We start from the raw sequence: 26,302 nt of genomic DNA, 5'->3' as shown, positions 1-26,302 counted from the left end.
GAATTCTGATAGGGGGAACTTTCTCATGCCTTGTTATCATTCCCTGCCTCCCACTACAATTCCTTCTAAATCATATTGGCTTTGTTACAATAAAGTCTTCACTGTGGAGTCTTACATTAAGTAGAGACGATAAAGATGAGGTCACTTTAATAGAGGCTGATTATAATGGTTTTAAATATGCAAGATAGCTACTGTTGACATTACAGCCAGTGTGCAATAGTGTGTGCATGGACAGTCGTGAGACAATGATTATACATGTACCGAAGAACAAGGTGTGTTTGTGTGTCTGTGTGTGAATGTGTCGGTGTGCTTGCATGCACACTTAAAGATGCTTTAAAGCAAATTCCGTTATTTGCTTCTAAGTACATTATATACGTGTGAAATGAGTTCCTGAAAGCTTGTGCAAAGCGCGAAAACTTTGTCGCACTGAAATGTGGAGTTAGACCGTTGAACAGTGTTTCTCTCCCGTTTTCAGCTCAGTTTTATATGCGGGGCAAAAACTCAACCTACTATCTACGTCACAGCGACCTATCTATAACAGATCACAGACGGTTGCATTCTGTTACTCTGGTTGAATGCTGGTACGATGCAAAGACAAGTGATTAACACATAAAACACTCAGAGACTGCAGGTAGGTCTGTTCTGATATCTGCAATTGATTTAGTGTTGCTGTTGTTGCTAAATTCAATAAATTCGAGGGGGCGGAGCTTCTGCTCCAAAAGGCTAATTTAACATACTTGTCAGTGTTTTTTTTCATTCGAATTTGGATGGGTAGTTAACAACACATTTTTCTGTGGTGTGATGAACTTAAAACTAATTTTCAATTCCCCTTTACAGCATCTTTAAATGAGGGTGCATGTGTGTGATTGGATGTTGTGTTTTTGTGTGCAAGCCTGTGTGTGTTTGTATGAGCTTGTACGGGTGTGTATGAGTGCATGTCTGAGAGTAAGCATGTCTGTGCGTGTGTGCATGCATGTCTGTGTGTGTGAGTGAGAGCCTATGTGTCTGCGTGCCTGTGTGTGTGTGGATGTGTGTTTGTCTGCGTGTGTGCTTGCCTGTGTACATGTGTGTATATATCTGTGTGTGTCTATATGTGCCTGTGTGGGTGTGAGTGTATGCGTATCTGTGTGTGTGTGTGTGCCTGTATGTGTGTGTATGCATGTCTGTGTGTGTGCGTGCCTGAGTGTGTCTTTGTGTACTCACGGGCATCAGTACAGCTGAGGAGCCAGGCATGGTGGGGTCTGGCAGGGTGCCAGGCATAGACGCTGGCAGTGGCTGTCTCTGTCTGTTCCGTAGGTGCAGTAGTGAGGACAGCGAGCCAGGGACAGGCCTAGACACACAGACACACAGAGTACTCTGGTTGGTTTCATGTCACAGACACATTTCCAAGAGACAGCAATTTTGACAGTGCGACGACTCAGAATGAAAATCGGACAATAAATCTAGGGGAATCTGTGCGTCTGTCTGTGTCTCGATTATCTCGAGAACCGGCCGCTGTAAGAAGTTAACATTTGCCAGCTGGATCACAGCTCACTGAAATTTTTTCTCACGTTGCCATGAAATGAGAGCAACGTGGGGGGCAAAGAGTCAAGGATTGGTTCCTGTCATGTGAGGAGGCCAGCATGAGAGGCTTAAAGTGTGGGTTAGCTTTAAATCCATCATCCTATAGTAGCTAGGTAACTAGCTACCTAGCTATATAGTCTGGCTTTCTGCAGCTAACATTAGCTAGCTAGCTACCCACATGACTTATAAGTTGTTCAACCAGTTCACTGAAGTAGTGGCTAATTGACAAGCTTATGCTTTGTATTATATTATTTGATTAGAAATAGGAAAATGCACAAGAGAAAGCACATTATGTCTGACTAGAAGAACTAGCAACTAGTCATAGTCTGACATGTATATCACAGGCACTGCACTAGTATGCAGGGGAGTCAGGTGGCTGAGCGGTGAGGGAGCGGTGAGGGAATCGGGCTAGTAATCCGAAGGTTGCCAGTTCGATTCCCGGTCATGCCAACTGACGTTGTGTCCTTGGGCAAGGCACTTCACCCTACTTGCCTCGGGGGAATGTCCCTGTACTTACTGTAAGTCGCTCTGGATAAGAGCGTCTGCTAAATGACTAAATGTAAAATGTAAAAATGTATGCAGTCATAACACACATGCTCTGTACGGTATATTTCACACACACACATACACACACAATGACTGTTGCTGATCATTTACATTCTTTAGCAGCATGAACCCTATTCATACCATGAATTCTCAGTAAGAGACACACACACACACTTTATCAAGCAGGTCTTTGTAACACAGTGCAGAGTTCTTCAGCTCAACAGTTCAACCACATGGGTGTCCATTGTGCAGTGCCATCCCTCAACATACATCACTTGAGTTAATGGTCCATCTCTCCATCTCAACTCCTCCTTAGAAAGTCATAGTGGTACTAACAAAACTTGACCAGAATCTAACTAAAGGTTGAGCAGGACACATCGGGCAAACAGCTGTTTTCAGAAACAATGAGAATCGGTCTGCTTCATGTCAATCGTATTTCCGGAGCTCAAGCCACAACAGTGAAGTGAGATGTTTTTAGAAAGCGCTCTGGTGAAGCAAAGCTTTGGAAAGTCTCCCCTTTGCCACTAATCCAGCGTGCGGATTGACAGGCCAATCCACAATGGTAGCCACATCAATAAATTATGTGCTGGGATTAGGACTGGGCTCTGCGGTCGTTGTAGGAGCAGATCCAGTCCTGTTTCAGCAGACCTGGCTCAGGTCTACTGCTCTGCTTACACCCAGACCACTCCATCTGGCCTGACTGACATCATTTATACAACTGCCACCAAATTCCCCTTATGTAGGAACACAGAGTCCCAGCTGCCTATGCTTAAACTGTACACATACATATACACACATACACCTACACACACATGCACAATTATATGCACACATACACAGAGACAGACAGACACACACACACACACACACACACAGACAGACACGTACATACACACATAATTATATATGCACATATACACAGAGACACACAGGGCCTCATGTAATAAAGCTTTTGCGCCCACTTCAGGCGTATTTGTTTCGCAATTTGCACGTAAAAGCATGGCGAGGTATGTACAAACATGCCGCACAGAGGTAAAAGCGCGGGAAATGAAAATGGCAAATTGCGCTTTTCCGTATCATGCATATGCATTCACGGGAGGGTCAAGGGTCAACTAGCATTTAATTATCACAGCAAACAATTACACTGCACTAAACTGTAAGTGTAAATGTAAAGTGAAAATAACTAAACCAGTCAGTATGATGACTTGAGCGAATGTCATTCACGTCTTACTAAAACAGCGGCCACGCGAAAGGGAATGAGGAAACTGTTTCCTCTACTAAAAAATACAATGCGGGTCACGTGAAAATAGGATCCAAAGACTCGTAGAAAGACCGAGTCGGGAAATGAACGAATCGTTTGTTTCCTCCAGTACAGAGCCTATGCAGGTCACGTGAAAAATTATCCAAGGACTCGTAGAAAGACCGAGTCGGGAAATGAACGAATCGTTCGTTTCCTCTAGCTACCAGTACAGAGCCTATGCAGGTCACGTGAAAAATGATCCAAAGACACGTAGAAAGACCGAGTCGGGAAATGAACGAATCGTTCCCTCTAGCGTTTCCTCTAGCTACCACTACAGAGCCTATGCAGGTCACGTGGAAAATGATACAAAGACTCGTACCCGAAGACCGAGTCGGGAAATGAACGAATCATTTCTGTTTACTTGGACGAGCCTATGCAACAGTCCCGATGCGCGGCCACGAGAAAATTACCAAATCACTCTTTGAGAGGACTCGTTACTCCCGAGTCCTTGTAAGGATTCGTTCAAAATGAACGAATCGTTCACGAACGACACATCACTAGGGGTGGGTAATCGGGAGAATCGGGAGAGTTCCCGGTGGGCCGCTTCACTTTTGGGCCGGTCAAGGAATTTTTTGTTGTTGACATTTGTCACGTTAGTCTATCTTCTCTTAAAGTAGGCTACACACGTTCCGCATTCTGACACCTCAGCCTCTGCATAGGTTGTACCATGTGAGGGAGTTCTCCCCTCCCAAATTGAGTTGGTTGGGTCCATAGCCCGTCTTTTCCAAAAAGTTTTCCCAGATCGGCTACCGATAGCTAGGACGGGCGGCCCTACCGTAACGATACGCATCAGGGAGGATGGATGGGAGCAGGGCCGGAGTGATGGCATCGCCAGACAAGATTTTACCAATTGAAAAACGTCTGTTTATTTTACATAAAGCTCCAAAAACTATTTTGCGCTCAAATAATGGCCAAAACATTTCGCTCGCGTGCTGTGCACGCTCGCATTAACTGTAGAAGTCCCTATCTTGCATCACATCAAAACCATACGCCATAGGTTGGGGCAAAGCTCCTAATGTTTACAACATCTGGCTCCGTGCCTGATTAACACTCAGATCGTTAAGCAGTCTCAAAAATTGTATCAATTTAAAAAATAATACGATCCCTTTCTGTAATCATGATACCCCCCAGAAATGTTCACTGCACCCCCAGTCAAAGCAGGCTGCATCCAGCACTGTTTGGTATACAAAAAAAAGGGCCGGTCTTGGGCATGAAACTCCCGGGCTGAAAAGTGGCCCCACTCCGGCCCTGCATGAGGCCCACAGACACACAATGGCCTGTCAGGCCACAGTGAGCTCCGTCCTACGACTTCCTGATCACAGATCATCCAGATCTGTTCTGCTGCTCATTGCTCAGAACTGATCCATGGATCAGTGTACCCACTAATGCCAACCAGCAGAGTCTGGAACAGGAGGGCCTCAGAGGGGTCACTGTAATCAAAGGGTCACATCACAGCTGTGATTTTGCTGAGAGGAGAGGAACGAGAGACAGCTGGGGGGGTGAGGGTGTAGCTGACGACTCCCCCCCCCCATTCCCCCCCCCCCCCCCCCCACCTGAACAAACACCTGTATTTTCCCAGACCTAAATGTGTGCATTTACGCCCCCAGACTGTGTTTTTTCCCTCTTTTTTTCGACGACTGCACACAGAGTCGCGATGGAGACAAACACCCCGGGCCATTACCTTCCCTGACTCGGTGTCATTTCTGTCCGGCGTTCCAATTTATCACAATCATGCTCATTCAACGGCACGTGTGACATGGGCAGCGAGCGCAGCTGAAGGCAAACATTTCCACATGGAGGGGAAAGCTGTGTAAGTGCAACCAGGTTAACATCATGCATGCATTCAGCGTGGCTGTACAGCACACAGGTCGAACAAGCCCTCTCTCTGATTCTGCTCTGCTCTGGAAAGCAGGATGCCAGGGCAGGGTGAAGAAAAGGGGTACACTAATCAATACAGGCAACACCGTGTAACAAAGCAAGCCTCTTTTCCTAATACTAACCCAAGTCAGCACAAATGAACCGGTGGTATTTTGGACATTTACATTTGACCTTTTCCAAGTGACACGGCCAAGGGCTCCAAGTGCTAAGAAGGGGCTATGGCTGTGTGCTCTGTCCCAGGGAGCCTGGGTTATCAGGGAGCCCGGGTTATCAGGGCCTGGGTCCCCCTGACAGACACCCACCCAGGATCGGTGTGCTGTCAGAGGCTATAATCTACTCCTGCTCTGCTCTGACTGGAGCCAGGGGCCTGTGTGGTCACTGGCCTGGCCAGGGCTGTTGGGGTGGGGACCCAGGGCATTGGTCCCAGGCCCAGCTCTGGATACACTGAGAAGAAAGGCTCTTTTGAAGAGATGCAGGTTCCCCTGCCGACTGCCTTCCTGCCAGCCATGCTCTGCTCTGGGTTGCCTGCCTGCAAGTGCGAACAATTCTCAGGAGTCGGTCTATCTTTTTCTTTACTGCCTTTTTCTTTTCATTTTCTTTTCATTCATCATAGAGGCAAAATCTCATGGCACTACCCTGCAACCAAAAACATTTCCAATTCCTATTCAAGATCAGGTGCGCCATCCCTGCGCCAACCAAACTTCCCTGGTCCACTTTGAGCGTGGCTCTTGGGAATGCACACTTAAGCTAATAGGCAGTCAGAACAAAATAAACACTAATACAATTCTAAACAAATAAATATGGCTATTCCCCCCCCAAAAAAAACAATTAGACTATATTATTCAAAACAAAATATGATTATAGGCTGTAATGTTCCCCAATAGATTACTGGAAAAGTCTCAATACTGCCTGCCGGCCGGCCTGTCTGCCTGTCTGTCTGCCTTTCTGTCTGTCTGTCTGCTTGTTTGCTTGTCTGCCTGTCTGCCTGTCTGCCTGTCTGCATCACTGCTCACCTGCAAGACAGGGCACACACGGCTCAGTGTCTGCCACAGGGGAATACCACTCTGCACTACTCCAGTTCACTGGAACACCAGCGGACCCGCACGTCCAACAGGAGAGAAAACATCGACATCTCCCTGACAGGCCTTCTCCTGCAGTTTGACTCCAGCTCCCAGCATGCTGGCCTGATAGATGGAGACATGTTCATGTTCGATGGAGGCAGGCAGTCAGGAAAGGCAGGCAGGCTGTAAGGCAGGCTGGAGCTAACCAGCGAGCCTGTGTGTCTGTGACTGTGGGCATTGTGCATGGCTGTGACAGGGTCTAGTGTGTGTGAGCATGTGGTGAAGTGTGGGTGCTGGGCACGTGGACACATACTGTATGCATTAGCAGTATTGAGCTGTTGCGTGTGTATGTGTGTGTCTGTTCGGGGAGGGGGCTGGGTCTGTGTGTATGTATGTGTCTAAAAGGGTCTTCAGCTCACCCTGTGCTTACCTAACTGGAAAAGGTACCTGTTTTTTCCTACTGCATGTTTGTTGACATGTCTGACAGGCAGTCTGTGTGTGTCTGTCAAGTCACAGAATTTTTCTGTGAGCCTATATTTGCGTGTGGCTGTGTGTGTGTGTGTGTGTGTGAGTGATTGTGTGTGCGGCTGTCTGCCTGTGTGTGTGTATAGCGTCTGTGCATGTATGTGTGTGCGTACTTGTGTGTGTGTATGTGTGCACGTGCGTGTGTGTGTGTGTGTGTGTGTGTGTGAATAATGACAGGCTGCGGCCCCACTGAGGGGATTGATAATAGCTTGTTCTGCCAGCCTCGAGGGAGAGCAGGTAGACGATCCGCAGTCCTGACCCGGCACTCTCACATTACTGAGTGGCTCACAGACCCACTCCCCTCCCTCCCTCCTCTTCTCTCAGTCTCCTCCAGCCCCGAGCCACCACCCTCCTCTGCTCCCCTCTGCTTCCCTCCATTCCCCTTGCCCTCAACTCTTCTCTGCTCCATTCTCCTCTCCTCCCTGCCCCCAGTGTCCTCCACTCTCCTCCATTTCCTCCCCCCATCTTCCCCTCTCCTCCCTTTCCACCAAACCTCCACTTGCCTCCATACTCCTTTCATACACCCCCCCTCCCATTTTTCTCCCCTCTTTCCCTACCCTGCCCCCCCCCCTCCTCTCCTCCTCCCCACTTCTATGTACCCCTCTCTCATTCCCCTCCACTCCATTAGAACATCTCTGCTAGCCCCCCCCCCCCTCAATGCCTTTCTCTCTCTAATCTGCCACTCTCATCCTCTGTTTCTCCCTGGTCACCCCCTTCGCACTTCTCTACCGTTCCATCCTGATCTAAAACACAGCCCATCCTTGTACGGCACAGCCTCTATCACTCTGCTCCGGGTGCAAAGCGTAGCCTACACCCTAACCCCCTACTTACTCTAAGCTACAAATCCCCTGGTCTGCACATACACTTAGCTTTACAGTCCCAGGCCCAGAGTCCCAGCTCCAACTCAAGCACTTGGGACTTGAACACAAGGGGCCTGGCAGCTGTCCAACTGGAGATGGGGGAAAGAGAAATGAAAGAGAGGGAAAGAGATAGAGATAGAGAGAGAGAGAGAGAGAGAGAGAGAGAGAGAGAGAGAGAGAGAGAGAGAGAGAGAGAGAGAGAGAGAGAGAGAGAGAGAGAGAGAGAGAGAGAGAAAGATAGATAGATAGATGAGAGAGAGAAAGACTCGGGAGAGAGGGACAAGAGAGAGAGAAAGAAAAAGAAAGACAAGGGCGAGAGTGAGAGAGAGAGACGACAGAGCAAAGGAGAGAGAGAGAGGGAGGTGCAGCCAACCCACTGACTCATATCCTTCCCTTCTGACTCTGCTCCAGCAGTGATGTAATGCTCTTGGCTTCTCTATCTCCCCCCACCCCCTGCCTGCCTGCCCCTAACGCCCTCCCTTCTCTCCTCCTCTCTCTCTCTCTATCTCTCAGTACCTTCTCCAGCAGCACTGCATTCTCTCCTCTCTTATTCTTTCCTCCTCTCCTCTCGTCCATCCTCTCCTCTCTTTTTTCCCCTCTCCTCTGCTCTTATCCTTTCCTTTCCTCTGCTCCCCTCTCCTTTACCTCTACTCGGCCCTCCACCCCTGTCTTCTGCACTGCTCTCTTCTCCTCAAATCGGCCCTCGCTCTGTTCTCCTTTACTCAGCTGTCCACTATTCTGATCTCCTCTGCTCTGCTCTCCAATTTTCTGTTCTGCTCTGCTCCACTCTGCTCTGGGTGAAGTCACTGCTAGCTCTGGGTAGACACAGCAGCGAAAAAAGCGTTCAAATGTAACCAAAACAGCCCGGGGCCAAGTTCCAGACGCTCGGGAGACGGTGGTGCAGTCGCCATGGGAACGGAGGTAAACACGGCAAGAAACAAGGGCCTCAAACAGCTTGCAGCTGCCGGGCTGACTGAGTAAACACTAGGCAGGACCTGGCCCTGATTTACTGCCTTTAATCACTGGTGGGAGGAGAGAGCCATGGGGTTTGGACGGAGGAAATAATACGAATCTGATCAAATAAATCAGTCCTAATGGGCTACGACACAGGCTGACTTTTATTAGTGGGAAGAGGGAGCTAGCACCAGGGATGCTGGGAGGCTGCTCGGGATTGTGGGATGGATCTGGGATGGAGTGTTCGCCGCATGCTGGGGAATGAGGAGCTGACTTGATGCCAGAATATAGATGATGGATTTCCTGGAAAGCCCATGAGGCCCCAGTGTAAACTCCCTCTTTGTGCATGGTGTAAAATGCCAGAAGTACAGTACAACATCAGGTGGTGCGGAGAGTGTCACAGGTGTACAGGGTGATGTCATCTCAAAGTAGTCTGGAGAATTCTGGCTGTGTTCCACCACCCCCTCTTCTTCCAGGTGTTGTTCTCTTTTTTGTTGTTGTTGAGAAGATTATGAGTTATGAGTATTAAGATTATGCCTCATTGACCTTGAGTGCCTTTCTTGTGTCTTATTCTTTCTCTTGTGACTCACCTCCAAACATCTTTGAATTGAGATTATTCTCTTCCTTTCCTCTATCCTGTTGATCCCCTCTTCCTCTCTTCCCCTCTCTCCTGATCCCTCATTTCCTCTCCATCCTCCTCTGAGATCCCTCTCTTCCTCTCCTTCGTCCTCCTCCTACTCCCTCACTTCCTGTCCTCCAACGTGCTCAGGTGTCCCTCTCTTCCACCTCCTCCCTCACTTCCTATCCTCCAACCTGCTCAGGTGTCCATCTCTTCCTCCTCCTCCCTCACTTCCTGTCCTCCAACCTGCTCAGGTGTCCCTCTCTTCCTCCTCCTCCCTCACTTCCTGTCCTCCAACCTGCTCAGGTGTCCATCTCCTCCTCCTCCTCCCTCGCCTCCTGTCCTCCAACCTGTTCAGGTAATCCGCTCTCTCTCGACCTCCTCCGGGTCTTGAGAGGCCTGTGTTCCCCGGAGCCGTGTGTTGTGTTCCGGTGCTGTGTGAGTGCTGGAGCAGGAGGTTGTGTGTGTGGTGGCCCCGGGGCAAGGATGACACAGCCCCGCTGGAATGAGAGGGAACAGAGCCGGGCGTTCCTCTCCGAACGCACTATTAAACCCACTGCAGTACACAATGAGCTCATCTTAATTCAGGTCAGATGTACATCCTGCGCTTTTTTTGTGTGTGTGTGTGTCTCCATCCCTTCTCTCTAATTCACTCTTTCCTTCTGTCCCCCCCCCCCCACACACACACACACACACACTCTCCATCTCTCACTCTCACGCTCTCATTCCCTACCCCACTCTCTCACGCTCTCATTCCCTCCCTTTCTCTCTCTCTCTCTCTCTCTCTCTCTCTCTCTCTCTCTCTCTCTCTCTCTCTCTCTCTCTCTCTCTCTCTCTCGCTCTCTCAAACACTGTGTCATCATTAGGCTCTTTCTCTCACCTACGTTATCTGGGGTCACCACCACTGCTGGCATGTGGCTCCAGGGCTGCCTGTGGAGTTAGAGGAGCAGGGCAAGGCCACTCGCCGTTGCCACTCTGCCCTCCTGGTGGACCCCCTCCTCTTATCTCCCCTCTGTAAACGCTTTCTAATCATAAACAATAATAAAGGAAGTCGGGTTGAAGCGGCCAAGGTCATTAGGTCAGGCCTCGGCCATGGAAACATGAAAAGCCCAACGCTCTGTGGAGCAAGGCCACTTCCCCCTCCGACACAGTCTAACAATGGCGAGCAGAAATACAATGGACACCATCTCTTCATCTACAGAGAGATGTGTTTGGAAAACTGCAAACAGTAGCGTTTTTTCATAGTTTTTTTTTACACTTGATAAGTTAGGAGTTTGAGTTCACCCCAAAACCAACAGGAATATGATTTCCTCTTGTCTTAGTGAACCTTTATACTGTAACTGAAACCATTGTTCAGGAAATAAATAGCTATGTTAACTTAGGTAATATTTTCGAAAAGAACTATGAAACTACGAAAGAACTACAAAAAAAAGATTTGGCATGGTATTAATAACCGCTACTGAACACCTTGATGAGGAGCAGAAATGAACACTGACTGCAAATACATGCAGCCTCTGGATCATGTGTGGGTTTTTTCCATTCGAGCAGATCTGGACACATCATCAAACGCCAGTGCTGTGTTCTGTGGTAAAAATGTGATGAGATATTTTTACAGAACAAATCAACACGCCAAGCTAAAGCCACACTTCCAGTCAGACCGACCAGTGACACATTCTCTATTTGGTGCTCTCTGCAAACTGTCACAGTTTCACTTCTCTTCTGGACCATGACAAAGACCACAAGCCACGGAAGATCCTTAGAGGTGTGCAAACAAGCATGTTTCTGATACTCAACACACCACACACTTCCTTCAGTCTACTTCCGTTTCCCCCAAAAAATAATGACAGCCTGAATGAGTTCAGTGAAGCATAGAGTCAAACCTTGAACGTGGCCATTTCTGATCACCTCAGTAAGACACAGCACTGACGACATTATGACGACTGATTGCATGATATGATGCCTCATACAATGCCACTATCTTTCTGGGTGAGCCTCAAAGGGCTGACACCAGGCCTGGCATCTCCTTCTCCCCAGGGGAGGGAGAAGGACCAGCCAAGTGGCCCACCTTTCTCAACCTATCCCTACTCCAGAAAACTCTGGATTAAACAAAGGATTTATCCAAAACAGACATTTAATGGATTTACAAACATCTCTCAAAGACAATGCTGTTTGTGGACATAATTATTGGAATTTGTGTGTGACAATTTATGCTTTCCCTTTAATGCTGTGTTGATGTAATTTGATGTTTTAATGTAACTTCCTTTCCTGTTATGATAAGCCAGTCAACCTTGATATCAAAATGATTTTAATCTACAAACCAAACCATTTATAAATGTTGTGTACATAAATTATGAAGTATATGCAAGGTATGAACATTTCAAAGAAACCATCCAAAAGTAACAGCCTCGTCACACATATCTGTGAGACAGTTTGAACAACACCCGTTGAATCGTTTTACCTGCCACAATACACTTCCCTTTTATTATGATTATAAATACCAACAACAAATAATCACTCGCTGAGTCCATTGATGCAGCAAGTCCAGACAACAGATAGGCCTTCAAGAAGGATCTCGCCAAGGTCCTGGGATTCAACATTATAGTGATTGCAACACTTTCTGGACAATTCTGCAGAAGTAACCAAACGTAATTTAAAATTGCGAAACTGAGATAACCAAAATCAATCTCACCATGGATTAAAAGGAATACTTTCACGAAAGACTCTTTTGATTGGATTACACAGATTCATTACCTAAAGCCAACATTAAAACGGACTCCGCTTTCGACCGACAACTTCAACACACCGGCGAACGTAAATGCAACTAGCCATATTTCTTACCTTTAACATTGGCATGAAGTAATTTATATTGTGTGTGTTTTGATTCGACCTACACGTAAAACTAACTACCATTAGTTTACCACCAGACATTCCAGTTATTAGACCTTATTAGGCCTTAATTGATTATTTCTCCTCTCCCTTCCCGCTCTTTCCATCTGGCCCATTGTATGTTTTGTTTCATGTGTTAGCCCATCAAACTCTTACTAAAGCCAATAACATATTTCCATTACTGTTCATTAGATTTCCATTTATTCCAATAAATCATTAGGTTTAATTGTAACTCACATATTCTGATCCCTCATGTTATTTGCTCTGATCTACACTTAGAACTAATTCATTACTTAAGATTAGACTGATTATTACAAAGGCTATTATTACACAAGGTTCGGTAAGGTTGCCTCAGCTCCTTTAAACAAATTCTGAGGTGGTGCCCCAAAACTAGATACTTTATTATAAAAGTATTTTCTAATCTTAAATGAGTAAACCCCGCGACATCAGCAACCGAAGGTCTGTACCAAAGTGGTAAGGAGTTGAGGAGTTTGCAAGTGCATGAGGAACAGCAGGTTAAGTCTAAATGACTTGTGTTTTCCAACCAGTGCACTGCAATGTTCAGTATTTCTGGGAAAGGTTTCGCAATCAATTTTCATTCCAACGAGAAACCTGAGTAAGATAAGACTTTTATTGTGATTATCCATCATTTCAAGATAATCACTTGAGCTCACTGTTTCTAGTTTCAGATCTTGCTTTCTAGAACAATGATTGAATAGCGCAACACCCATCAATAAATTTACCAAGCTCAATGCTCAAAAAGCAGCCTTATAATAAATAATAATAGTAACAGGAAGGCATAAAATATAACCCTAGTGGTGTGTTGTGGAGAGCAAGAACAATACAGTATCAGCTTGCTTCCTCACGAGTATGGAAAATCCCCACAGCAGATTTCAAATCTATTATAAATAAGCAATTGATGAGCCTAACACCACGTCTGAAATCAGAGCTGGCCAGGAGCCCAGTGGTGTTCAGGTTCACTGTGTTCTGGACGATGATAGCTGTGTTTCCTCCCTGCACCGAGCCGCCAGTCTGGATGCTACAGTTGATGCTGAGGCTGCGACCGCCCATCACCAGTGTACCCCCCCCCTTCCCCCTTTCCCTCCCTCCAACCAGCCCTCGCCCCCTCTACCTACCCCTGCCCCTCGCCCCCCTCTTTTATGAGTCAAAAGGTGGAGGTCTCCACACAATGTTGTATCTCACTCGGTTGACTAGCTATGTCTAACACATTTAGCCCTGACACTGCTCAGAACCAGATGTTTATGATTCAAAGGCAGAGAGCATTCAAATCCGTTGGACACCCCTTTTTCCTTTGTATGATAATGATAGCCATGACATTACAGTAAGATCTGCTGGCATTTTCTAAGGCCTGGTTTTAACACTGGTTCGTGTCAATGCTGCTCCCTGAGGGCACTGCTCGGGGACTCAGGGAGCAGACAGAGAAAGAGAAAAATAGTGAGCGAGAGAGATAGAGAGTCTTTGTGAAAGAAGGAAAAAGAGAGAATTCAAGAGAGAGACAGAGAGGTAAGAGTGAGTGGAGACACTTGGTGATATATAGAGAGAAAGAGTGATAGAATGTGTTTGAGAGAGAGCAAGACAGAGAGAGAGTCCTCAGGTTTCACAGCTGTGAGCCCCAGCTCAACCCTAAAGTAAATGGACTTGGGGAAAGCCAATCTTAATTGATTCCAAGCCTCAAAGCTCTTTAGTAAACATTGTGGAGCAATGAAAATGACTTGTTATCCTAATTCAGTGGACGCTCTCTGCCTCGTGTTTGGCAAAGCCAAAAACCCGGGAAACAGATGGTTGCCTGAATTTAAACTCCTCCTTTCGTTCAGGGAGATCTCAGCTCTGACGGAGGGGCGCGGCTAAGAAAAGCATGTCCGAACTTCTCAAAGCTCTACAGTTCGCAATAAACAACAAAGCTCATAAACATGGCTCCTTTAAGGTGAAGCAATGTGGAGAGAACTGCCTCTGAGCAACAGAATATACGTTCGTAAACTGCTCTGCCGAACAATAGTAAAAGGAATTTAAAAGGTTCCAGAGATCGACAATACAGCTCCTACAAGTCTGCCAAGATAGAGAGTTAGGTAGATAGGTAGGTACGTAGGTAGATAAAGACAGACAGACAGAGAGAAATAGAGCCAGACAGAGAGACAGAGAGACAGATAGATTCATCCCTCTGGGGAAATGTGACCTCTTGTACTGTTGCTGATCCTACAAGTTGCCACTCATTCACTCACTCAGTGCAACTGAGCGTGATCGGCGTCACGTTGACCTTCAGTACCATGTTTTTTTGCGATGAAACGTTGACCTTTGTCCCTGTCTGTGTTGCGGTGGGGCTTTGGGGGCAGGAAGTTCCTGTGGAGAGAGCCCGCGCACGAAGCCACTTGTTGGGTCCTAATGGCTTCCTGTGGAAGCGCTGTTTCTCAACAGAGGGGTTTCCTCTGCCCTGCTTGCTCCTGCTGATGCGAATATTTCCATGCGGCTCCCCACTCGTGTGAACCAGCCCGTCCAGAGAGCGTTCCGATACTCACGCCTCATTCCATCGCCTGCCGGTAAACAAGACACGTCGCCCTGCACGGTCCGATCTGACCCGCTCTGTGGTCGTCCCATGGTCTAAAGCAGGTCAACCCTGCACTGCAGAGCTCAACGTCTTCTGTCGCCCTCGCTTTCATCCCTTTTACCAAAGGGAGTATATTTATAAATATATCCAAATATGTATAAATACATAGTTCATTAGAAAGTAATTGGTCTCTTGTCAGTTGACCACAGCTTGGCTTGGTGTAAATATCACTGAAACAGCTGAACTCTGTTACCATTTTAGATAACAGAGTGGCAAACCATACAAACAAACACCAAGTTAGGCCCCAGGCCCAGACTACCACAATAACCTGGCATGTGCCGACAGCAGTACCAGCGCCAGAATCAGATTCTGGCAGGGCTATATGAACCCAATTAGTAGGGCCTTATGTCATACTGCAGTTATGTTTAGCTGTGACCACATGTTATAATACAGCTGATTATAAAACGTTTAAGATAAAAACCACAACTGGGGGGGCTGATCGGAGCCCTAGTGCATGGCGGTTGACTACGTGGTGAGGCGGTGGAGAGACCCAGCGAGGTGCGGAGTCTGAGGCGACAGGTAAGCCCAGGTGAGGCAGGCCCTGCGATGTCTCTCTTACCGGCAGTGATTGCTACTTCTCCAGGGGGATGAAATTCCATCTGCGTCGAGGACAAAGAGCCTGTCGCCCTGTCAGTCAGGCTTAGCCATGGCTGGGCCTCCCATCTAATATTCACCAGCTCCTCCTGCTGTAAACTCATTCAGCACCAGCGTCTCCACACCAGGCTGCCTCAAAGCTCTGCTACGCTAACACTATTCCCGCTTCACACACCAACGCACACCTGGGTCAAGGTGGGCCAGACCGACTGACACATTGCTTGGGCTGAAATCTAAACGCTGCACTCTGTCATCTGGAGGTGACAGTGCACTCGGAATGAGAGACACTCAGAATAACGTATTCGTTGGTCTTTATCCAAAGAGACATACAGTACATGGGGGTTATTTGAACAAACCCTGAAGTGTTTGTGCAACCAAAGGCGTTACCCCCAAAAAGCTGATATCCCCACAGGGGTCTGAGAGCTTGTGACATCATAGCGAGACACACCCACACCCGGAGGACCTCTAGCGAGGGGCGGAGAAACAGCAACCAACCAACGCACACGAACTGACAGAAATCGCAAAAAAAAAAACAGTCCGTCCGTTTTACAGTGTAGTGACAACAGGGTATCTTTTCTGTCACTGGAATCCATTTCAGATTCACACCCCATCGAGATGAACCAAACCCTTTCGGTCAGTTTTATGACGACAGACCGGCCTTGTTGCAGAAAGCTGTTGAGCATCCGTACAGTACGAGCACAAGAAGTGGAAAGGTCCTGCGTTAGTACCTGTGTTTAGAGGGACTATTTTGGAGCGTGAAATGCAAAACCTCTGTAAAAGCAGTCGAGGCAGAGGCCTCAGTTCAGCCATGACCTCATGTCGTCTCCTGGGACACTTATGACACGCTATGCCTGTTAGGACAATACTGAGCCAACAGCAAAACATGAATCGCCTGTCACCGACACACACGCACAGCACGCACGCAGCTCCATATGTAACACAACACTGACATGAGCTCAGAGACGACAGAGGGGCAGTCAGTACCAGAGGCAGAGGGACAGTTAGGGCCCCCCTAACTGTGGTCCTCAACACACCACACTGCGCTAGGAAACAGATTCCCCCTCTGTCATGTACTGTGAGAGCTGTATGTGATGTGGTGGGGTTCTATCTACTGGCCAAGTTGAAAGTAACTCACATCACCTCCAACCGCTATGCTCGGTTAAGTCTTGCAAATGCTGTGGCACAAACACGCATGCGCTCACTCACTCACACACATATACTGTACTCAGAAACACACAAAAGTGCATACACACACATACAAATGCACACAGACACACACACACACACACAAGCACGCACAAACACACAAACCAACGCAAACAGCAAACTTCTAGGAGTATACTCTGAGGAGATTTGAGAATGTTATGAATTATTCTGAAAGCCAGCCAGCCAGCCAGCGAGAGTCCTTGACAGATTGAACAGCATTTTGTTGAGAGACAGACCTGTCAGTTTTACTGTGTGTGTCGGCGAGGTTTGGTGGTCGGTGGCGGTGTGGGGAGGGGGTTGCAGCACTCACCCGATCTGTCTGTTCGTGGAGGGGGCCTGGGTGATGACGGAGCTGGACTGGGGCGAGGGCAGGGCCTGCTGGATCACAATGCTGCTGTCGTGGTTAGTCATCCGGGGGTGAGACTGCTGGTGTTGGCCTGGCTGGCCATGCAGGGAGATGTTCTGGACGGAGGACAGAGAGAGACAGGGCGACTTAATGACCATCACATGCCTAACTGTCAATCATTGGAATTATATAGAATTTTCTAAAGTGAATGTACGCCCTCAATAAAGCTGTGCGCTGTCAAATGCTGAGCACTCCAACAGTCGTTTGACTGCTGAGTAGCCTGTTCAGTACACACTGTTCAGTTACCTAGGAGGAACTGCGCAAACTGTGGTTTCATCACCGTCTTTTCACATGGGAAGTGTGCATTTGTGTGCGTGTGTGTATTTGTGTGTGTGTGTGTGCGTGTGTGTATCTGTGTGCGTGTGTGTGTGTGTGTGTGTGTGTGTGTGTGTGTGTGTGTGTGTGTGCGTGCATCTGTGTGTGTGCGTGCGTGTGTGTGTGTGTGTGTGTGTGTGTGATACAGGGCTAATGAGGGTCTGGTTTTCATACCATTATTTGTCCAGCAACTATGCTTGTTTATATAGTCTTAGAGGCATGAGTGTGGAGACTTGAATTTAAAATAACTTGTTATACAAATATATATCCCCCACTTCACTCATTTGGCTGGGCAGACACACACGCACAGGCAAGTAAATTTTTTTTTGCATAATAAGATACTTATAGAACAGAAGAGGCGTTTCTAAACAGACTAACAGTAAAATACACACATTCATATGCGCCGTAACTCTAACTGTACTGTTTATTCTTTGCTCACCTTTTCCTCTGCAACTTAACACAGGTCTTTTAGGCACTATGTATAGACACCCAACGCCACTTCCAATATGCTGTGCAGTCTTGGTACTGTAGGTGTTTTACGGCAAGTAAAAAAACTTAAACTGCTATTTGAACTTCCACACCCCGGTTGTTCTCTTCTGATCTCTCTCGCCTGCGCTGGGCTGTCCCATTCCTGCTGCAACTCGCCTCCTGCTGACTTAGCGCTGCTCCCCAACCATAAACCACCCGCGCTGGGGGAGACGAGACGCGGCTGACCCCAGCTCAGACAGCCTGCTCGCGCAAAAACCTCCCCAGACGTCAGCTGGGCTAGATGTTGCCTGCAGAGCAACTCATTCCAGACATGAGATAAGCAGTCTGTGCCGCGGCTAGGCTATGCTAGAGCCGCAGCCTACAGGTATGCAGTCAGTGATCACCTGTCAATCACAGCACCCCACTCTGAGGTCACAATGAGCAACTGCCAGGCCACAGGGGGGTGGGGTGTCTGGCCTGGCCCAGTCTGACCTGCAGGGAGTGGCTATGGCAAGCTTATCTGTGGGCGCTGGAGGAAACCTGATCCTCTCTATCTGCGCCCTGACAGGTGACTGTCTCTCTGTTTGAAGTACAGGTGGAGAACATGATCCCCTGCTCTCTGCTCACCTGTTGGAACTCCCAGACTTCTCACTGCCTGGCTGCCTGCTTGTCTATCTGCAAATCTAGCTCCCTGAATGCATGGATTTTTGAAGGCTTTTCTGAGTTATTGTGACAGTGATTGTTACAGTGAGACAGGAAATGCAGGCCATTTAAACCCAGGTGTCTGCAGTAAGGCCTCTGCGGTCAACCTATGTGCTCTATGTGCTCTTTAAGTGCTCTACCCGGTGAGCAACCAGGGCAACCCACCTGAATGTCTTTCTGTCTACCTGCCTGCCTGCCAGTCTACCTGCCTGCCTGTCTGCCTACCTGCCTGCCTGCCAGTCTACCTGCCTGCCTGTCTGCCTACCTGCCTGCCTGCCAGTCTACCTGCCTGCCTGCCTGTCTGCCTACCTGCCTGCCTGCCAGTCTACCTGCCTGCCTGTCTGCCTACCTGCCTGCCTGTCTACCTGCCTGACTGCAAGTCTACCTGCCTGCCTGTCTGCCTGTCTGCCTGTCTACCTGCCTACCTGCCTACAGTCATGGCCATAAGTTTTGGCAATGAGAAATATTGTGTTTTGCACAATATTTCTTTTTTGCTGGTTCAGTATTTGAGAAAAATATTTTCAAGTTTCTATAGAATACTGGAATACAATAAGGAACATTTCATATTTTTGTAAGCTTTTTTGGGGCGAACATTTTTAATATATGCAAATAGTCCCCTCTTTAACAGCAGTCGATCTGCTCTTAAAATACAATAAGAATGATAGAGTGATTTCACCTGGCTAGAACTAGTTCACACTTTCCCCTGTGCTAATGATATGACTTACAGAAATTATTTTAGCAGTCATTTTATGCCAAGGCCCAGCAAGCTTTGCAAACACAAAATGTATGTCGCTCCCAATACTTTTGGCCACGGCTGTGCCTGCCTGCCTGCCTCCTTCCTACCAGCATGTCTGCCTGTCTACCTGCCTGCCTACCTGCCTGCCTGGCTGGCTGCCTGGCTGCCTGGCTGGCTGCCTGCTTCTGAGCTGCCTGGACCCATACTGTTGCAACATGTATTACTGCGTAGCGGAGTGGTTTGATTTAGGCAAATTAAGTGTGTGTGTGTTGAGGCTGGAGGAATGAGTGATGACTAAGAGGAACTACCCGTAGTGCACCCGTCTGACCTGCCTGCAGCAAAAATGGCAAAACAGCTATAGGTTCACCTGGTTTCCCATGCCTGCCTATCTACTGTACTGTACTGTACTCTACTCTACTGTCCACATTCTACTGAACACAGCACTTCTACAGAACACTGCTCTACTCTATTCTACACAACTCTGCTCACTGTACAGCACTCTACTGTGATCTGACCCAGTGTACAGCACTCTACTGTGATCTGACCCAGTGTACAGCACTCTACTGTGATCTGACCCAGTGTATAGAACTGTACTCTACCTGTTTGTTGTCCTCCTCCTCCTGGGCCTTGCGGAACTCCTGCTCGATGGAGCAGTCCAGCTCGCTGAACAGCCCCACCTCCTCACAGTTCTTCAGGAAGCGTGTTGGGGTGGGCGTCTGGTCTGGAACAGAGAGAGACAGGTTGGAACCCAACAACGGCTTAGAATTCAACGCAGTTGGGACTGGAGCCTACAAATCGTTTGAACGTGAGTTTAATGTTGAAGATGATACCGTGTTTTTCAACAAAATTCCCTGTGCTTTTAGACTGCTGTGATACGGAGCAAAAAAAATAGCAGACATTGGCATGGCTTTCACCAGCCATTCCAGTTAACAAAGTCCAGATCCCACCAGCAAAGGGGGGCTCGTTTGTCAAGTCAGGTCCCCCAGCCCACCTTCAGAGGGGCACCAACTGGATCTGGTTTCCGATAGGCCGAGGTGAATTGAGGATCAAGTTCATTTCAAAGGCTAAAAGCATACTTTGACGTCTGTTTATCCATTCTGGCTAGACTGGGGATTGACTTCAAAACTTTCTTTGTGACCTGTAGGACCCAAAATACAGTTTTGACCAAAGGCAGTTCAGCTTTCCCCACGGGGTTGAAGTTGAAGTCTTCCATTAATAAAATCAGCAGAGCGCGGTGTCTGTTTTCACCACAGACGCGCTAACTCGAGGGGGATGTTAGGAGCAGGCCAACCGCGAACCCAAACGAGCTAAGTTGCTTTAGTGTCATAGATTTTTAAGGTAAAGGGCAGGCGGTTATCAAATCTGTCTGGTTGACATGTTGAAGTTATGTTAACCCCCAAAGGGGAGTCCGGCAGAAATGTGACTTATGGACATTGACTCTCCCAGCCTGAGGGGCCAAGGTCCCAGTAAGAGAAACGATCGAGCTGTACCTCAGAGAGGAAGGAACAAGGACACGCGGCCTAGAAACCCGATCTGGCTGTCCGCTGAGTGTAAATAATAAACAAGACACAATCTCAGCAACAGCAGCTTCGACGTTGCAGCTCCACACACTGCTGCAGCTGCTCCTGCAGGGTCATGTCTAGGCACGAGGAGCTGGGAATTATGGTGTGCCCTTGAGGTGACGCTTACAGGTGCTGTACACAATCTATAAATCAGATGTTTCTTTGAACGGTAGATCAATATGTCACCTGAGCCACTCCCTGCTCCCTCCCTGGGCATGAAACCACCCACCCTCTCTCTTCCTCCCTCTCTTCCTCCCTCTCTTCCTCCCTCCCTCCCTCCCCCTCTTTTCCTCTCCTCTGTCAGGGAAAGACTAATGCGGGGTCGAAGGACGAGAGGAAGTCGGCAAAACACAAAGAGGTGAGGTGGAAAAATGCTGTCTTTGACAAAACATTTATCTTCACTTGAAAAAGAAGCCCCATTCATTTGGACGGTTATACATCATTGTCTCCTTGTCTCCGTTGAGCTTAGCAGATTTAACGCCGGCTAAAGACAGGCTGCAGACCCAAGCTCAACTATACCCTTCCATACGCATGGACACTAGATACACAGACAGCAGAGATGAGGAGAAGGCATCAACAGTAATGAAACAGGGGTGGGTGAACATGACAAGTCTTGATTTACATGACTGTAAATAGCTCCGTACAGATACACCATAAACCCAGTGGATGACAGACAGCACTGTGGGATGAGTTTACGTGGGACTTCATCCATGCACGCAGAGGCGGGAGACCGCCCCAGAGCCCTCAGAGAGAAGCTACAAGCCGGCCCCCGAACACGGTGTCAGGACGGTGCAGAGTAATGCTTGCCTAATCGATGGAGCCGTTTCTCACCTGATAGCATGTTGTCGTTCTTTATGGAGGGGAACTTCAAGGTCATCTCATGCTTGTGTCGGTGGATCATCAGATGGTCTTCGGTGGGGAACCGCTGGTGTGGAGGGGTGAATGGGATGGAACATGACAGATCAGCTCTCCAACATACATACACACACACATACACACACACACTGTTAAAAGCCTGCTTCAACACATGGATTTGCTTTCCCTTTATGTTCTGCAACTTTCTTACTGTAGGAGATTTCATATATTATAAAAACATTTCACATTAGAGCATTCTGCCAATATTGAATATACATAAACCAGTATCAATGGTTTATGTAGTAAACCAATATTAATCTCCACCGTGGCTTTAAAGCCTTAAACCAAATGAATACAATGCAAATGTTACAATTTTTCACACGCAGTGTTTTCGAACAAAAGAGTGACAGGGTTCCTTTTGATTCCATAACTATTTTAGAGTAACATATTTACACCTGCAGCAAAAAAGCACCTTTATTTAAAGGAAGTGTTTCACTCCTGTCTGTGAGATTCAGTTTCGTCTTAATGTGTGAGGGAGCAACTTACTCCCTAGGCCTGCTCAATGTCCTCGTCTTCATGTTACATGCAAATACACGCACACGCTCATGCACGAAGACACAAGCACACGCGCACACACACATCCACACACACACCACACACACACACACCAGGCCTTGTGTCGACACCCACTCACCTGAGAACAGCCAGGAGCGCTGCACACGTACGGCCTTTCCTGCTCTGAGTTCATCACTCTTGCCGACTCCTCATAAAACTACAAACAAAAAAAATAGGAGAAAAAGGAGGGAAATTAATATTTGTCACCCCCCCCCCCCCCCCCCCCCCAGCAGATGCAGAAAACGACTTCATCCCTCTCATTGTGTCAACCGAGATGAAGCGGTTACGTCGTGCCTGAAAATAGCTTAACGGTTTGCTTTCAGTCATAAACATATAGTGTTCCCTGCCTGCAGTGGTCTGCACTCAGGTGTTTACAGATGGAGGAAGTGACATCAAGGGCAGAGCTGTTAGGGCTGGGAGGCAGGGCCTGGCCGGGTCTCCATGACACTGGTGATTACTGACCCTCGGGTGTCAGACTGCCACAGCGTCTCAGCGAGAAGCCGTATCACTGACCACAGCGCAGCAGTGTCAGCTATCCATGTTGGAGTGGCACACAACAGAGAGAGCCCTGGTCTCTCAGCACAGAGGTCAAAGCAGCCAGTGGTCACTACCACAGAGCTTTACTTGTTCAATGGTTACACTCAATAGGCATCTGCAAGAACGCAAATCCTCTCTTTAAAATATAGGACAGTGTTGTTCTTACAGCACGTTAGACAGAATGCTAACTGTTATGCTTTCCACTCTGGGCCGCCCTCTCTCTCTCTCTCTCTGCCCAACTGTTGTTGACATGTACGGTGCAAATCAGTACATTTTCCAGGGTGGTGTCACCCTTCATAAAGAGTTTATAAAAGATCAATGAGCAGGTTCGCAAGTTCCCGGGGATCAGATCCAATGGCGGGGGGGGGGGGGGGGGGGGGGGGGGGGAGATTTCCAGAGACGACGAAGCCCCGGGGTGTTGGTGGGTGATACAGACGGCAAGGTGCTCTCCATGCCTCTGACCGGTCCCTCCACCTTGGCCTCTGGGTCAGGCTCAGCGGCCTCCAGCCTCGACCAGGCCACATCAGTGAGAAAGACTAACTCTATTTGAGCGATTTTGCGGCTCCCAAAAGAATTGATACTCCGTTATAGTGTGTATGACCGAGTGTGTAATTTTGAGGGAAAGGAGACTATAAACTGTATAAGCAACAGGCTACATACACAAAAGTGTCACTTTCCTATCCAATATTTGAATAAGTAAAATATTTAAGACCAGGCCACACATGACGTCTTAAGCATGAATACTTTCATACATGATTTGCATGCGTGATTTTCTGACAAGTACAGACTATTTCCTCTGGCACAGTCGAAACATTCAAATAAGTTAAGTTAACTAGACCTGTTTTCCTTCCAGGCTATACTTCTGCTGTGAAGTCTGCTGGAAAGGGCCTGGACAGGGTCCCTCTGTCAGAGAGCGATGAGGGCTGCCACCTCCAACCCCCTCCCTATCCCTAGGCTCCCCAGGGCCCTCATCCTTCACCTGGTCTGTTTCACCACAACAAAGCCTCCGAGAGGAACAATGTTAAGACCACTCCATCTCTGAGCAGGGAAAACAGACAGGAAGTAACGATAATACTGAATTTTGCCGCTATTGATCCCAAACACAAGGATGTGTGGCATCCACAGCGAGATTTTTCAGCGTCAACAAAATGGTCACTTTGTTTTTCACAGTGACTGACAACTCTTCAGGAGCCGTCACTGTATAATTCTGTCTAAATTGAGGTCATATTTTCACTGCTACTCACTCCTTCTGATACGATCCCAGATCCAAGCAATCGCACCTAGTTAAAAAAAGGCTTGGTTCCCAAACCTTTTAAAAACAATCAAAACAATCAACTTCTTGGGGCACTCCCCTGTTGTAATCACATAGATATATCCTCATAATTACAGGAACAGAATATATTGCTTATTTTTACATTGTTTCCTTTCACCAAGACAGACATAAAATCAGCACGTCCAGAAGGAAATTCAAACCATAAGACATATAAAACACTAAAACATGAGCTCCATATAAGCCAGGGTGAATGTTCCAAACGCTCAAGCCCCCTAACCCGACAGTGCTCAACGCCCTTTCCTTCAATGGGCCACTTGGCTCTCATTTGGCATAGATGTTTTAGTTTAGCAGAGGAAATTTGGTTACACTTTACATTAACTAGGTCCCGATGTGAGAGAGGGGAAGGATTAGGGTCCGGAGATCGGTTTCAAGAGGAACCAGGAAAGGAACTCTCCAGGTAGACCGCATATTAAAATTCAAACAGCATGGTGAGGAAACCGGGGATTGGGGACGGGGGCGTCCAGGGTTACGGCAAGCACAAACTTGCGTTGCAACTCGAGTCCCTTCGACAGCGCAGGTTCAAGGTAGGATCACAGCGAGCCCCGAGGCAAGAAATACTGAGCTTTCCCACAATGCATTGTGAGCCGTGAACCCCAGCTCAAGCAGGCCTACACACACAGGACAAAGAGGCCCGGCAGAGGCAAGTCAGGCAACCCTCAATCAGTGTCAGTCGTCACGTCAGCCTTAGTGTGTCAACTCACATCGGCCACAGAGATATACAACCGCTCCAGCTTCAGTAAGACTGACAGTTCTCTTTATACCTACAGCCGAGCTTACCAGGTTGCGAGGTCGATATGGCCCATGCAAATTTGAGTGCACTGTACAGATAATGTACCGTATCACCACAAGCAATTAGCTTTGAGTCAAATCAGATCGATAACTGTGAAAAGAGGTTTTAGTCAGGTTTTTGTACCACTACTATTTAAGGTATGAGTTGTTTAATATTGAGAAGAGCATTCAAGTTGTGATAGTTATAACAACTCCAACAATACAGTTCAATAAATCTTTTTCATTGGGATGGTCAAGGTCATTTGTGTAATTTAATAAGCACATAAAAAATTCAATTAGTCTGATTAAATTAATTTGTTTAAGAACTTTTGCTTTTATAGTTATGACTACAAAATAAATGTATTCCTGCATAACCACATTAATACTATAAGAAAGAGCAGAGACAAACAATTTAGCTGACATAAAATTATCACTATAAGCCATCTTACAGACGAGCAATATTTTAGGAAGGATTTAAAGTTACATCTCATGATGAAACATAGAAACATAAGAAAACTAAGGAAAATTGTGTTTAACTGTAAGTGGTAAAATAATCATTAGTTCTACTACAGCTTTTGAAAAGTTTGCTTGTAGTATTGTGTCTTTAATTTTCAGTAGCCTATGGATTCATTCTTCATTCAATCTCCTAAAACAGTCATGGCAACCAATGACTCCAATTAGGCTATTATACATTTTATAGTTATCATCCTAAACCTCATGGAGGCTTTGTCAAATTATCATTCACTCTGCGGTATTAAGCGAACAGTTTCTTGGTTGAAAACAAGTGGTTACCGTAACGTGAACACAAAGACAATAATATTAAAGCATCTTTTTCAGTCCGCGGGCACAAGTGTGCCTCGTCAGCACAAACCACTGAAACCTTCAATATCTCGTCGGTTAATCAAATACCGACTGGCCTGCAGAATGACGTAATGTTTTTTCTCTATTTAAAACGAAAAATGAATACTTAAGCAGTATGAAGCAACTAATTGTATTTCTTTAAAAATAATAATAATGATACAGTACCGTGACCCATTATATCGTTCTTGAGATGACTGTAAAAGAATCCCGCAGCTCACCGAAAAGACGCAGAAGTCTAGACGGCGTCTACAGTCACAGATGGGACAGGAGGAGAATTGTGCAAAAATATCTTAAGTTTTTTGTTCACAGTAAAAAATATATAATTATAGCAGTCTAGAACATTTTAATTGTGAAGTCTCCAACTAACACTTTAACTACGACTGTTAAATGATTTGCTTTCTTATTTGTACATAGAACGGTGAACTGTCATTCGTATACGATTCAATTCCACAACCCAGTGTGTTACTGTTACTTAGCGGGAGCAGCCTGCTTGACAGACCACGAGCACCGAGCTACACTTGCCTCTCCG

The 26,302-nt window shown here is 47.1% G+C and overlaps 1 protein-coding gene across 1 annotated transcript in view; it reads right to left on the bottom strand.

Annotated features, from left to right (window-relative positions):
- creb5b (cAMP responsive element binding protein 5b) overlaps positions 1–22,425 on the bottom strand; it is a 39,879-nt gene extending 17,454 nt beyond the window's left edge. Inside the window, exons 1-5 of the mRNA XM_067238469.1 lie at positions 22,354–22,425; positions 21,636–21,729; positions 19,842–19,963; positions 16,926–17,077; positions 1,204–1,330 (exon numbers count right to left, since the gene is read on the bottom strand). Coding sequence (XP_067094570.1) covers positions 1,204–1,330; positions 16,926–17,077; positions 19,842–19,963; positions 21,636–21,729; positions 22,354–22,407 — 549 coding nt within the window. The 5' untranslated portion in view covers positions 22,408–22,425. The remainder of the gene's footprint in view (positions 1–1,203; positions 1,331–16,925; positions 17,078–19,841; positions 19,964–21,635; positions 21,730–22,353) is intronic.
- Positions 22,426–26,302: the final 3,877 nt, after the last annotated feature.

Source organism: Osmerus mordax, chromosome 6, assembly GCF_038355195.1.
Source record: "Osmerus mordax isolate fOsmMor3 chromosome 6, fOsmMor3.pri, whole genome shotgun sequence".
NCBI classification, from domain to species: Eukaryota; Metazoa; Chordata; class Actinopteri; order Osmeriformes; family Osmeridae; genus Osmerus; species Osmerus mordax.
This window is presented reverse-complemented; position numbering and strand designations above follow the sequence as displayed.